Source organism: Podarcis gaigeae, assembly GCF_964106915.1.
Source record: "Podarcis gaigeae genome assembly, chromosome: 14".
NCBI lineage: Eukaryota > Metazoa > Chordata > Lepidosauria > Squamata > Lacertidae > Podarcis > Podarcis gaigeae.
This window is the reverse complement of record NC_139690.1, coordinates 22,042,788-22,058,528: the sequence shown is the minus strand read 5'-3', so window position 1 is coordinate 22,058,528 and position 15,741 is coordinate 22,042,788. Positions and strand designations below refer to the sequence as shown.

Here is a 15,741-nt window from a genome sequence, read left to right as displayed (position 1 = left end):
CACCTATAGAGGTGAGGACCTCCCACTAAAACCTCATGTGTGGAAGGAGGAGAAGAAAGGAACGCAAGTCTCCTGGTGTATTGGGAGTGCATTCCAGCCTCCCAGGTAAACTAGGCCGCAACTGAATTGTACATTTATAGCACCAACGGAAGCTACACGAAGGCAGCCTTACATTTTTTTAGAATATAGGAGAAATAAAATCAGTTGAAATTAACCAGCAAAACACTTAAAATCCCTGCTGATTTGTGGGGTTTTTTTTTAAAGTCTTCACTAAGTGCCAGACATACAACAGGGAAGGGAGGCCTGTCTGGTCTCAGGCAGGAGAGAGTTTCACAGAACTGGACCCACAATATTGAACACTTGAATTCTAGTTAAACAAAGCCATCCATATGAGCCATTATTTCATTTATTAAATGCTAGTACCAAGAGCACCGCAGGATAGATTTTAACAGCTGATTTCTCAGTACTGCTTGAAACCCAACAACGTGAATACATTCCAAATGGCTGCTGGCATGGAATCAAGTCGTTTGCATCTTTAGACCTGTTCAGTTGGACTCAACCAGGTAGGATGGGGCTCTTAATGCCCCGTCTCCTCCCTCTCAGGAGAGAGACACAGCAATGAGCAAGTTGGACTGTACAAAGTTGCTTCAAACAAGGGGTCTCCCTCAGCCATGCATCCATCCCAAGAGGGTGTTTTTGGATTAAGCGAGCAAGGGTACACCATGTTCAAAGAAGAATTAGCTTAAAGTGGGCTGGGGACTCCCCAATTCAATCTTCCAACCACTCAACCTCAGTTCCTATGATCAGTAATATGGGGATAATACTGGCTTACCTCACAAAGTTTACTTCATGAAATGGAACGGGGGAAGCCGTATTATCGACAGTGAATGGCAATAGTTTTCCAGGATTTCAGATTAGATCTCTCCCAGTCCTTCCTGGAGAGGCCAGTGATTGAATCTAGATCCTTCTGCCCAGTAGAGGCCCTATTACTGGGATATGACCCTTCTCTCTGGTTTCAACATTTGAATACATTATGTAACTTAAAATAAATGAAAAACCCAATCTACCCAAATTTCTCTCCAGAGAGAATGGATTATGTTTGCCCACATCTCATATGAGGTTGGGGGTCTTTCTCATAACAGACCCACAGAGTACAGCCTCCCAACCTAAATATTTCACTCCTACTGATAACATGCCATAAATTTCTCCTTATGTTTGGTGCTGTCCAGTGATGCCAGCTGCATCTTCACTACATAATAGAGGCTGCTGCTTTAAAATAATAATCCATAGGCCCCTTCACCATTTTAAAACACACTGCTGTAGTTCCATTTGCTCAACGCCACTGGGTGAATACAGGAATGGATGCACTACCCATTATCCGAGCGGCAGACATGTTCGTCCTAGTTCCCACACGCACATCCCAAAGCAGAAAACAAAAACAAAAGTGTTTTGTTTTGCTTTTATCAGGGGAAGGCAAACTCTGCCACAGGTGATAAGACTGCAAACAGTAGCGACAAGAACAATTTCACCTGTGCACCCAGCTGTAATGGTTACGTAAAACCACTAGGTACCACATTCAAAATCCATATATACTCCAAAAAAACCCCACCTCCGTCCACAATTGCTTTGATAGACAAGTGAAAGATCCATTTGAAAGCCTGAAATGGGAGAGGGGCATTGTCGTTCTAAAAAAATGCACTACATTGCACTTTTGAAGATTTGTCAGCATCATGTAGAACCCATTTCCGCAAAGTGGAGTCTCTCCTATAACGCGACTCTCTAAGAGGAGCAACAGTACAAATCAAAGGACCTGCATATTCTGCCTCCCTCTCAAATTTCAGGTAACGTTATATCTACATGCTGCACATAAACACACCTAACCGCCATCTGGTTATGTGGTTCTATGATTTTCCACACACACACACACACACACACACACACACACCAGGAAGCCGTGATGTTATACATTCAGCATACAGAAGTGTTGATGCTTTTTCCAAGGCTGTCAATGTGTGGTGGTGGGATTTGCATGTTTGTGTTTTTCTCAACGCGAAGAAAATATTATCCGCACATACAAAGCTAGTCTTTATCCATATAGGGTCCTGCCTACCCTCCCAGTGGGGCATGCTTTTCTTCTTGTGAAGTGTCCTGACATACTATCCTCCCCACCCCCCACCAGCTGCCCAAAGTGGTACCAAGCTATGGTTCAAGGGACACCAGAGAACGACAACTGCTGTAGCTAATCTGGTCAGCGCCTGGAAGAAGAGAACACTTGGGGAGTCTGGGTTTTATCCAATGGCATTGCTCAGAAGACACTGAGGTGTCCATCAGTGCAATTTGTAGAGAAACCATTTTCAACTATCCCCTCCACCTCCTTGCACCCCCGCAAGAAATACCTTGCCGCTAAATATGCTTTTGAGTTTCCCACAACTTTCTTGAGCAGATTTAGAGAGGGCAAATGATTGAAAATTGTTTCCCTCCCCCTTCCACTGATGCTCCCTTACCATCAGCTAAATTACACCACTGGATACAACTCTGAATATCTCCATGACCTCAAATTCCATCATGAAAGCAAAGACGGGTATAAAAAGATCAGGGACTATGACTTCCATCATCCATGGCTACTAGCCATGCTAGCTGGGGCTGATGGAAGCTGTAGTCCACAAATATCTGAACAGCCATAGGTGTCCCCACCCATGCAATAAATATATAACACCTGATCCTTCTCTGTCTTATTCTAGAATTTGGTTCAAGAAGTGGGCAAACAGAATTATCTGCCGTTTCAAAGTCAATTCTGCCCAAATCCACACTGTTTTTAAAACCGTGTGGTCAACGATAACATGTCAGGTGTATGCGTTATAAGAGATTGAGAGGAGTGTTATTCCTTAATGAAATGCTTTTTAGAAGGGGGCAGAAGTTAACCACCCATGCTTACTTTTCTGGCAGTGGCCGGAAGTCCAGCAGCGATAGCTGTATTCGTTGTTAATGGATGTCTTCTCACAAAGTGGCTTCTCCTCGGCTGTCCCCGGACACAAGTCCCCGCACTCCTTTGGCGGTTTATTCCCCACGATGTAGTTGTTGGAAACAGCATCCAAGATCAGAGACCAGTCCAAGGTAGAGAGGTAACACAGGTCAGAATTCTTTTCGATCCGGATGGCCCCCCGGGTGATGTTCCTTAGGTTGTACAGTCCAATTTCCTTGAGGTTAGTCATCTCAAAGATGACCAATGCGTAGTTGTAGAAAAGGTTCTTGCCGCGGATGACTGTGAGGTTGGGGAAGAGGTCTTTGAGGGTCTCCAAGCCCGCCACACGGAACAGCAGCAGATAGTCTGTGATCATTGTGAGTTTCGGGAAGCGGTAGTGACTGAAGTCCTCGGCTTGGCTGATCAACAAAATCCGGAGGTACCCTTCAATCACCGTACAGTCGTCCAGCTGCTTGAACTGCTCCACATTGTTACGAATGTCGATGTTTGGCCCACAAACTGGAAGGCAAACGAACAGGGGTGGGGAGAAGAACAGAAAGAACAGGATTAAAAAACAATACATGGACTCATCTTTAAAGAAACGCTTAAGGTTATAAACAAAATTAAATAAAACAGTTCTGCGGTTTAGAAACGCTCAGGCCACATTTACACCATACATTTGAGTGGCTATCATACATACCCTGACAGAATATCATGGGTTCCAATACAATACATCAGAGACCATTCTTCCCCTCTGTCACACTAACCTATTATGAGTCCTGTAAGTACAGTCTCATTAAGCTATTAAAGTTCTTTGAGAATGTCAACAAGAGGAGATCCAGTAGCCACAGTGTACTTGAACTTCCTAAAAACTTTCAACAAAGTACCTCACCAAAAACTCATGAGTAAGCTTAGCATTCATGAAATAAGAGGAGAAGGCCTGGCAAAGCAGCAGGAAGCAGAAAGCAGGAATAAATGCACAGTTCTCCCAAGGGAGGGAATCCCACGCCGCCGTGGATCTGTACTGGACCAAAGCTTTTTAAATTCCTCACAAAGAATCTGGAGTTAGGGGTGAGCAGTAAGGTGGCAGTGTCTGCTGATGTTTTTTGCTGAAGCAAAAAAAAAAAAAAAAAAGGTCGCGAAAAGCTCCAAAAGTACTTTCCCCAAGTGAATGAATATAATGGCAAATGCAATTCAAAATAAGAAAGTTTATTTGTGAAAGCCACCTTAACTTTCAGAGATAATCTCATGGAGTTTGACGGGGCAATGACTGACCAGGAGTGAGACTTCGGGGTCACAGTGGATAGCTCAATGAAGCTGTTGACCTAGCATGCAGCTTCCATGAAAAAGGCAAATTCCATGCTAGGGATCATTAAGGAAGGAGTTGAAAATCAAACTGCTGATATTGTAATGCTGCTATATAGAACGTTTTTACTGGGGGTGGGGGAGAGGGACCAGAGCTTTGTCCTCAACATTGCAATTAAGCCCACTAAAGTTACTATCCTGCTGAGGGCTGGGAGAGGAAGGAATGTATCCCTCTTGCAGCACACAGCTCCAATTCTGGGCACAGAAGCAGCAAGCCATTTGGTATCTATGCCAGGCACAGCCTGCTAGACAGATCGCATGCAGGTGAGCAAGCATGTTGGTGGAAGAACGGATCCCAAGCAAGCACTTAAATACACGGTTGATTGTATTTGTTGGTTAGGGAAATGAGGCAGGACCATAAAAGCCACAACTTGAAGTTGGTTTGCTTCCCTAAATCATAGTTAAACCATGGTTCAAGTTTTGAGCAAGCAAGTGACTGCAGTTGGCTGAAAACAGGAGGAAGAAAGAGGCGGGAGAAGCAGAAATGCCTAAGGTTTGAGCACAAAATGCTAAAAACGGTGGTTTGATGTTGTGTCAGGGAGGCCACAGACAACCCAAGCCACTCCCGACATCCAAAGCTCCCCTTGGGGTCTGTTTTTTTGTCTGAAGACAAGAGTGATAGCACTGGAAGACAAAGTGAGAATATACCTAGGGCACCTTTTTTTAATAACCACTTAATAAGACTTCGCTATTCATTCCCCTGAAGGACCATTTAAGTTTACAATGCATCCAGAGTTTTGAGGTTTCAAGACCAAATTCACATGATTTAATAAGATTTGAATGTTTTTCAAGAAGCAGTATCTAGCATTTTTGCTTTTCTTTTTTACACCTGCCTTTGCCCTTTCGTCCCATCTTGCCTTCCTTTCAGAAAATTCAACTAATGACTGCACAACACGTTATTTCTTATTTTTGTTCATTTTGCCCTGAAATTAATCTATTAGAAAGACAAACTTGATCCCAGTTCAAAGAGGACTACAGTTTCTTTTTGGCTGTGTTCTGTTTTCTTTGGACCACATTTTACACACAGAGGAAGTAAGTGTGTGTGTGTGTGTGTGTGTGTGTGTGTGTGTGTGCGTGTGCGCGCGCGCTTGCGCTTATCGTGGTGAATCTTCCAAAGGACAAAACTGAAGACTACAATGTTCTTCATTCACCATTTTTAGCAAACACTCTGCCACTTCCTTCTAACTAGTACGCAATCCAGAGAATTTATATAACTATGCTTAACCTCTAAAGGAACACAAGCTTTACTTCATACTCATTTTTATATCAGCAGATGGATGCTATGCCACCCAGAGAAGATAATGAGTTACTTTACTCTCAAAGAAAATTTTCTTTTCTCTTTTTTTTTAGCTCTGATCAACACATTCTCCTTGCCCAGATCGACTCAACAGATGTCCAAAAAGGGCTATTAAACATGTCAAGGTTCTGACAAAGAAGCTGCACGAGGGTACATATATCCTGAATATGTGGGGGGGGGGGAATCCAAGGGCAGTTCAACCTCCATAACCAATAGCTTACACTTTCAAGCATAAATATGATGGCAAACACTCTGCAACAGGTGTCTCTGCTATGCCCTATCATGACCTTGCAAGTACACTCAAAACTTCCCTGTAAATACAACTATCTATGTTCCCAATTCAAACATGTCCCTGTGAAGTTTCTCCGTATTTAAGCATATCCCCCCCCCCCCACTGACTCCCACTGGAGTCCAGAAAATGGACCCATTCCCACTAGCACTGCTGGCTATGGATGATGGGAACTGTAGTCCAACAACATCTAGGGAAAGACTGCGGCAGAGTGGGGAAAAGAGCAACCAAACTGGTATCTCCTTAACCAGCCTTTCCTCCCCTGAAACTGAGCATGCAAGAGCCCTGCTGAATCAGGCCAATAATCCACTTATTCCAGTATCCTGTTCTCACAGCTGCAAACCAAGCAGCTGTGGGAAGCTTGCAAGCAGACTCGGATCTCAAGAACACTCTCTCCACCTCAGGTTTCCAGCAACCAGCATTCAGAAACATTACTAGTAGCCACTGATAGCCTGAACTACATACACACTGTAGGTAGGAGCACGGACAAGCTATAGTTCCCAGGGTGTTGCCCCTCTTCCCAGGGAACTCTGGGAATTGTAGCTCTGCAAGAGAAACAGGGGGCCGCCAAACAACTTTCAGCAACTTAACATACTATACTTCTCAGGATTATTTGGCAGAAATTGACTGTTTAATGTGGTATTATAGTGCTTTATAGTATATTATAGTATAGTACTGTATAGTGCTATAGGATGGTGCGCATGTGGCCTTGATGCAAGGAAGTTTCCTGGGGTCCTGTTTGTTTGTTTGTTTGTTTGTTTGTGTGTATGTTTTAAGGATTCTCTTTAAAATCTCCTCTGAAAAAGGCCGAAGCAAGTGACTAGACTTCCATGATCTGTTCCCTTTGTAACCTCAAGCCACAGCAACAGGAAGCACAGCTTTTGCCGCTTCAAAGGCTGCCTTTAAATAGGAAAGAGAGAAACAAACAATCAGTCTTAGACCCTCCCCAATAAATCTTGGGAGCAGATCATCAGGAAGTAAGGGGGTGGAGAGAGGTCTGGTGAATGCAAAAAGGGAGGGAGGCCCCCCACCTCTTATGAATAAACCATTCCTTCATCCAGTGAACTATTAGGGTTAGGAATTCCAAAAATTCAAAGCATGTTGCATTTCCCCCCTTGCAAACCTAAGCAAGCCATGGGGTGGAGCCTCAAACTTAACCCTTACACCACAAGGAGGATTTCTTCTCAGGCAAAATAGCTGTATGGCCTAACAACAACAACAGCAAAATTTTATTTATACCCCACCCATCTGACTGGGTTGCCCCAGCCACTCTGGGCGGCTTCCAGCATACAGTGGTACCTCGGGTTACATACGCTTCAGGTTACAGACTCCGCTAACCCAGAAATAGTACCTCGGGTTAAGAACTTTGCTTCAGGATGAGAACAGAAATTGTGTGGTGGCAGTGTGGCAGCAGCGGGAGGCCCCATTAGCTAAAGTGGTGCTTCAGGTTAAGAACAGTTTCAGGTTAAGAATGGACCTCCGGAACGAATTAAGTACGTAACCAGAGGTACCACTGTATATAAAAACATAGTAAAAGGACACACACACACACACACACACACACATATCTGTCCTCAAGGAGCCATTTGTGTATGTTACAAAAGTTTCCTAAGCAGGAACTTCCAATCGGCGAGATCGACTTTCCACTGTTGCATACAAAGTTAAAAATATTCCACTCCTTATTGGAATTCCATTGTTGCTGGAGTGGTAGAGTGGGGGTCATGGTACAGAGACCTCAGCAATATGTGGCACTTTATTTTAAAAAATCGCTCCTTTGTAAGGGAAGGGCAAGCCTCATTCTAGGTGTGCACTGTTAGTGCCAAACTTGCCAGGACCCAAAATATCATAAACAGAGAATGGAGTGTTGCGGGAGCACCCAAAGCAGTAACAGTTTGGAAAATTTATGTGGAGAATCATGGCTCAGTGTTAGGGTAAAACCGTGGTGCAACAGAAGACTGTAATGATGTACCAATTCGCATTTCTGTTCGGGCACATTTATAATGGGAAAGTGGCATACAAATTGAAATAAATAAACTTGTGTACAGTGGTACCTCGGGTTACATACGCTTCAGGTTACAGACTCCGCTAACCCAGAAATAGTGCTTCAGGTTAAAAACTTTGCTTCAGGATGAGAACAGAAATCGTGCTCCAGCGGTGTGGCAGCAGTTTCAGGTTAAGTACGGACCTCCGGAATGAATTAAGTACTTAACCTGAGGTACCACTGTATTTATCTAAAATAAGTAACCACCGAACATGCAAGTCTCCAGTGATCTCACCTCTAAAAGACAACAGATCCAGATAATGATTGCCCTGCCAGAACCTCTTACGACTTGGTACGCTCAAGAACACATTCAAATGGGAAATTATGAATGTCATCTAGCCTTCAACAAGCAGTTCACACAATCAAGGCGCTTGTGAGTGGCCCAGCAACCAGTAGGGAGAGGTCAAACAGCTCAGCATCGCTAAGCAGGAGCACTTGCAAGAGAAACTAGTCTCTTCTACCACCCTGGCCACAATCACACCACTACATTTAAAGCCCTTTAGCCAATAGTCATAGTTTCCCCCAAAGAATTCTGGGAACTTCTGTGCATTAAGAGTGCTAAGAGATGTTAAGAGACCGCCCAATTCCCTCACAGGGCTACAATTCCCAGAGTGGTTTAACAATCAATCTCTTGTCAGGGAACTACAAGAATTGTAGCTCAGGGCAGCAGAGAACACGGGTCTCTTAACAACCCTCAGCACCCTTAAACTACGGCTCCCATAGTTTTTGGGGGGGAAACCAGGGCTTTTGTATAGTGACTAATTGTATGGTGTGAATGTGGCCTAGAGATAAGGGCCACAGTTCAATGGTATAGCATCTGCCTTGCAAGCAAAAGCTCTCAGGTGCAATCTCTGGCATCTCCAGGTAGGGCTCCTGGAGAGCTGCTGCCAGTCAGTGTAGACAATACTGAGCAGTGTTAGAAACTCAGATACATACGGTAAGCTAATCACCAAATGGCACCTTAAACTTAGGTTACGGGCGCCATTTTTCCCCCTCAGTGGGAGGAGTTGTTGTTTCCATTTCCATACCGCTTTATATTTTAAAGAAATAAACCTCAAAGTGGTCTACAGCACGTTAAGACATCAAATAAAATAGCCCAGAAGAAAACCAACTCAAGCTTCAAGGAAAATATTTCAGATCTTTCTCCGAGTGACATTTTGCTTCCCCATATTTACTTACCTACTTAATTCATATAGCTGCCCCATAGCAGATGTACTCTAGGAAGCCAGTGTGGTGTAGTGGTTAGTGTGTTAGACTAGGACCTGGGAGACTAGGGTTCAAATACCCACTCGGTCATGAATCTCACTGGGGGACCTTGGGCCAGTCACTGCCTCTTAACCCACTTCACAGGATTGTTGTAGGGATCAAATGAGGAGGGGGTGAGATATGTACTCCTTGGATATATATAATTGCAATAAATTAGCTATTCTGCTTAGGTGCATAACAAAACTGGAGGGGTCAGCCAGGTGGAATATTTTTTCAGCCATGGGAGGGTGTTGGTGACGCTTCTGCCACCATTGCATCCACTTCAGCCTAGGCACAGAAGCTCTGGAGCAAGCACAACGCATTAAGTTGGCAAGGGTTGTAGCTCAGTGGTAGAGCATCTGCCTTGCAAGCAGAAGGTCCCAGGTTCAATCCCCACCATCTCCAGATAGGACTGGGAGAGAACCCTACTTGAAACTCCAGAGAGCTGCTGCCATACTGTGTAGACAATACTGAACTAGATGGACCCAAGGGTCTGACTAGATAGCATCCTATGTTGACTTATTCCCTCCCCACCACCACCCTGCAGAGGCCCTTGCATGATAACTGAGCCGAGCAAATGTCACCGCCTTTGCCGATCCCAGATTCTCCTCCCACCTGTTGAATCTTGCAACACTCATGGCACAGTTGGCAGGGTTGGGAGGACTGGAGCATTACACATCGCTGGGCATTTGAAAGAAAACAAAAGAACTGGGAACAAGTACCCAGTGGAAGCAGGAAAGTGGTGACGAAAAGGTACGAAAAACAAATGCAGAGCCAACCTACACAAGCTTTGTTCTAACAGCCAGAGAGCCTGTGTGGTGTAATGAATGGGAGTGGTAGACTAAGATACGGGAGATCAGAATTCAAATCCCCACTCAGCCATGAAGCTCACTAGGCGACACTGGGCCAGTCATTGGCTCTAAACCTAATCTGCCTCACATTGTGGGGGCAACGGGGAGAGCCGTGAATGCCACCTCAAGCTTTAGGCCTGGGCGATGTATTGATATATTGCCCAGGACCGCTTTGAGGGCCAGAGAGCGAAGACGCCTTTGCCCAGCAGCATATCATGCCCGGGGCTTGCCTGTGTCTTATGCTCTCCCCTGCCTCCTTCCTCCCTGAGCCAGGCACTGGCGGTGGCAGTTTCACCTTCTGCATGGCAGGCGCTGGAGGCAGCTGAGGCAGTTTTGCCCTGACGCCTCACGGGACCACGGCCGATACAGCTTGTTCCTCCCTCCGCCTGTCAACATTGCAATGTATTCCTGTATCACAGTGTTTTGTGTGATACTGAAAAGCTGGCATCGCCCAGACCTACTGAGCTCTGTGGAAGAAAGGGGGGATATAAATGCCATAAACAAACAGGCCCAAATCTTTCCCTCAACTCAGATACAACCACTCCAGTATGAAATCTCTAACTGTGGAAGACCCTTCTCTAAACTTAGGAGTCATTTTACACTTTAAAAAATAAAAGCGAGAAGTATTTATTTAAAACACTGATAGCTCACCTCTACGGAGGAGACCAGAGTGGCTTATCTTCCTATCCATTTTATCCTCACAACCCTGTCAGGAAGGTAGAGATCATGTGACAGGCCCAAAGCTGTGCAGCAAGCATTATGATGATGCTATGAAGATTTGCACCTGGTCTCCCCAGTACTAAGGCTGTGCTCCAACCACTACGCTGCACTATCTGCGGCACTTGTAAAAGAGGAAGTTAGTTCCACTGAAGGAAGATGCATAAACACAGCACTTCTGCTAGTGGAGAGGCGAGACACACCTCTTCCTCACCCTCTCAACCCATTTCTATTCAACCAATGGTGGCAACCTTTTATTTGCAAGACCACAGTTTTAACCTTCCGGTTCCTTTCTAAGCAAGCCCAGAAGTCCCATTTGCCTAGTTATTGAGGCGTCCAGAAAGCAGATGTCTTATTCAACCCTGCGCAGGATCACTGGCTAAGTTTCTCATGCTACCTCTCATTCAACAGATGCCCATTTTATTCCCCTCTCCCTTCCCCACCCGCCCAGTCCTAGTAACAGGTAGCATATATTTCCTCAGTTAATCAATTTCCCAGCATGCTATTTTCTCCCTTCCAAGAGAGTACCAGTTCAATGTGTGCCCCCAGTTGCAATATCACGCTACGCTCCAATGGTTACTGTTCACCTTCTGACTTTATGAAAATTTAGCTTCCTTAAAAAACGGGAACAGAAAAAAGTCGCTCTGGTTAAGTTCATTGGCTGGCAAATCAACTCTGGGCTTCCAAAAATGTTCTCCCAGCCACAATATATTTGTGTCAAATTTTGCAAGGTCTAAAGTAGAGGTGGGGGTTGGGACTAGATGACCCTTGGGATCCCTCCCAACTCTACAATTCTATAGCCTATAGACTAAAGCAGAGGTTTTTAAACTGTGGTATGTGAGTTCCCTTTGGGTGGCTGGTGAAAAGGCTGCAGCACAAATCTATCTGTACTCAGCCCTGCACTCACTTTCTGTGATGTAATGATGGAGGACTAAGATGTACACAGCAAGGGGTCCATGGTTCCAAGATGCGCATATTTTGCTGCACACAAGTCATCTGGCTTGATGAAGGTGTCAGTCGCCAATGTGGCACCCAGAAATCTCCATGCAGTTGAAACTGGACCAGCGCTGGTTGCAAAACATGTCTGCTGCCTGAGGAATTTTGAGCACTGTTTATGGAGGGACGGAGAACTGCCACAATCGCACAGCTTGCTCCCGATCACGTAGGGCTGTGTGTGGGCCTCCCCTGTGACCACCCTCTGCAGAGCACAGCCCACACTCCCATCTTGGCCTCGGATAAAAGGTCAAACCCCACTATGAATGTTGGGCCCTAAATACAATCAGGGCCAGGCCCCAGCACTAGACGTCACTTTACATGTAGAGAAGCTCCCATTCCCATGTTGGCAAAGGAGTTCAGCATCTGCTTTGCATACAGAAGGGCCCAGGTTCAATCCTTGGCAACTTGAGGTAGGGCTGAGAGAACCCAACCCAAAATCAAAGAGAAGCACTGCCAGTCAGGGGTTGACAAGACTGAGCTAGATGGACAAACAGGGAAGCTTCCTGCGTACTGGGAATCCATGGCTTCCCCATTCCAAACAGCTCAGGTAGTTGAGGTGAGAGTGGTTGCTCTCCAGGTTTCTCAAGCAACTGGAGCAGAGGTCACAGGGCAATATCAATGGCCACGAGTTTCCCCCCGCCCCCCCCCAGGAGTTTCTTTATTATCTGGGAAACTTAGAAAACAAGATAGCAGCCCCTTTGAATTTTGGATTGTGCTGATAGCAAAAAGCCAAGAAGGTCAATGGTTTGTTTGCCGTGTGCTGCGTGCGGCTCGTTCTGAGCCACCCTTGCTGCCTGCCGCTACTAAGCGTTGCTCTTCACTCGATTCCCCTTCCAAAATAATAATGTTCCTTCCCCCCCCCCCCCATACACACAAAAGAGCAAAATTCAAAACACAGCAGATGTAAAGTCATAGCCAGCTGGACCACAATATTGGTTCATACTTCGAAGTAAACAGGGCTATCACTTACGGTGTGCTGTAGCATCAATAGGTTTACACATGATAAACATTCTCCCTGACCGCTTCCCATTCCACCACCACCACCACCACCCGCCTCCAATTTTTTCAATACTTATTTGTTGGCATCACACAGTTTAATGCTATTTGCTGGCATCACATAGGAGATGAAGTCACCAGGTTCAGCTAGACTCATCTGCGCACGGAAATGGGAGGCATGTGGCTGAGAACGACTATTACTAGCATTAACTCTCGCCCCACCAGGAAAATAGTCACCTCCTTAAATCTTTAAAAGATGTACACTTGGAAGTCACATCCAAATTGGTGAAGTTTTCTCCCAAGTATGCTAAGGTTAAAGCATCCAGTGAACATTGCCTTCCACAGAAAGTGAATGCAAAGGGGCTTTTTTAAATAAAAAAACAAACAAAACAACCAGCTACCAATTAAGACCATTGCAAGTGGTCAATGTTGCCACAAACCTTAAAAAAAAAAAAATTTAATGCCTTAGACCAGGGCGTCTGACTCCCAAGAGACTACGATCTACTCACAGAAAAAAAAAATGGCAGTTATCTGCCCTTTGGGGGGGGGGGTTCAGGTCCTGTTGGGACACCCCTGCCCTACACCAGTGGTTCCCAATTAGCTACGGTAAGTAATGAAGACCCCGTTTTTTCAAAAGCCAAGCCATGAATCATCTACTTTTGAAACTGTTGTTATCTTGGTAGTAGTTTTTGTTATGTGAATGGTGCCACCACACGCTCCAAAATGCCCCAGCGCCAAACTGGAACATGCGTCTTCCTGGCTGCGCTCCCACGACTTACGTAACCTGTGAGAGAGCATGGACCCCAAAACATGTTGTCCCAGACACCTGACGGGTATGTGGCATAGATCTCTTGGGGTCTGTGGACCACCAACTGGAAACCACTGCGCTAGCTTGTACTTGTAAGGAAAGTGAGGCCCTGAGCAAGTTTTCTTTTATTACTAGAAAAAAAACACATAGCTGTTAGCTATTGTGTTATTTTGCTGTTGGTTCCTGGAAAATGGGCTCAAAAGACAACAATCTGGCTGGCCAGACTTCTAGAACGGCAACTTCACACCGTCATTGTATCCCCACAACTTCAAACCTAAGCCAATGGCAGAGTGGCAGGAGCTGTGAACAAGCCAGGATAGCAATCAGTGGCAGATGCCCAAGTGCCAGAGCATCTGCTTTGCATGCAGAAGGGCCACAGGTTCAATCCCCAGCATCTCCAGGTAGGACCAGCAGGTGAGGAGCAGGGAATCACGACTCTAGCAGCAAAACCTGCAGAACATATGCCAGTCAGTGTACAGGACACTGAGGTATATGGGCCAATTGCCTTGACTCTTTCAGACAGGTTCTTATGCCCCCAAGCCTAAGGTACTGCACAACTGCCTGCACAACTTGCGAGCCAACTGCAACCCATCCATTAAGTGACCTTAAAGTGGCTAGTTGTCAAAAAAAGGAGGCTTACTGCAACCCAATGGAACATTGTAAATGGCTGGTCAAACATAAGTTGCACAGGTCTGCAGTAACTTAGTGTTCCAGGTTATTAAAAATAAAATGAAAGGATAGATCTAAACAGTGTTAGAAACTCAGATATATAAGCTAATCGCCAAATGACACCTTAAACCTAGGTTAAGGTCACCACAATAGAACGTCTAAGTGCCATTTTTAAATGGTGGTGGTTGTAGATTTCATTTCTATACCGCTTTATATGTTAAAGAACAAATCTCAAAGTGGTTTACAACACATTAAAACATCAAATAAAACAATCCAGAATAAAACAAATTCAGGTTTCAAGGAAAATATTTCAGATTCTTCTCTAAGTGACATTTTGCTTTCTGCAGTCACCAATCTGGCATCCACATGGTCGTAATTAGACCCACGTCAGTCGCAAAATGCTCCTGGTTAATTTCCAACACTGAATCTGAACTATTGTATATAGTGGTGTAGCTGTCTAGGGTCACATAACTATTTCTGCAGCTGGGTCCCTCATCTGCAAAGTTCCAGAGCCAGCCAACCAGCGTGGAAGTGGAGCGTTTTGGTCGCTGTATGCTCCAAAAGCTCCAAAGTGTTTAGGAACACTTCAAACATATGGCACTTCAGTTTCAAGAGAATGGCGTGCAAGTTCTCTTACGTACAATGCAACTTCACGGAAAACAACTTAGGTCGCTTCAAGATAGGATACTGGAGCACTCCAAATCCATTTCCCCATGTTAAGCTCACAGAAAACAGTCGATCAGGCTGAAAGGCAACACATGAAGATCTGCATTGATCATCGCAATGCATTCCTAATTATTACTGTTCCATAATGATAATATTATTATATAATCTGAGAAGGATGCATAATCTTAGAAGGTTGTGACTATCATGAAGAGATGCCTGCACTTCTGAATATAAAACAGTGACTATAGAACATCTTTTGGTTATTATCTCAGCTTGGGAAAATGCACCATTTAATACAGGGCTAAGGAACTTCATTCCCAGCGGCCTTCAGCACTCTTTTCCTGGCTGTGGGGGCTCTCCCAAGGACACACCCCCTTACCCCTCAGTCACACCCCTCACCAGCCCTGCTTTACAAATTTCTTGAGTATTTTTGCCTGCCTATAATGTGTCTTTCAACTCTGATAATGCTTCGTGCTTGTCTTGATAGATGCACAGAAAGGGAAGTCAGGATTGTAGAGCTGGAAGGGATCCAAGGGTCATCTAGTCCAACCCCCTGCAATGCAAGAATTAGCATTTGTTGCTCTGGCCATTTTTGCTTCTGACCCTGCATACCCTCAAAAGGTTGCCTAGAATTGAACGAGGCCCTAAAGCTGGGAAAGTTTCCCAACACTGGATTTAGCATCTTGTGCTGAATTTGCAACAAGGTGCAATACTTTGGTTTACACCTGTTAGAAAACGTAAAACACCACTTCCATTTCCTTTTTTAAAAGGAGCCAAATGTATTCTTACACATAAAGCAGCTGATCCAACATACATTTTGTTCTTGTGAAATTTTAAGT

General features: G+C 44.9%; 1 protein-coding gene across 1 annotated transcript in view; it reads right to left on the bottom strand.

The window, feature by feature from the left end:
• IGF1R (insulin like growth factor 1 receptor) overlaps nt 1-15,741 on the bottom strand; it is a 179,120-nt gene that overhangs the window by 154,709 nt on the left and 8,670 nt on the right. The window contains exon 2 of the mRNA XM_083713065.1: nt 2,936-3,481. Within this exon, the coding sequence (XP_083569191.1) occupies nt 2,936-3,481 (546 nt within the window). The remainder of the gene's footprint in view (nt 1-2,935; nt 3,482-15,741) is intronic.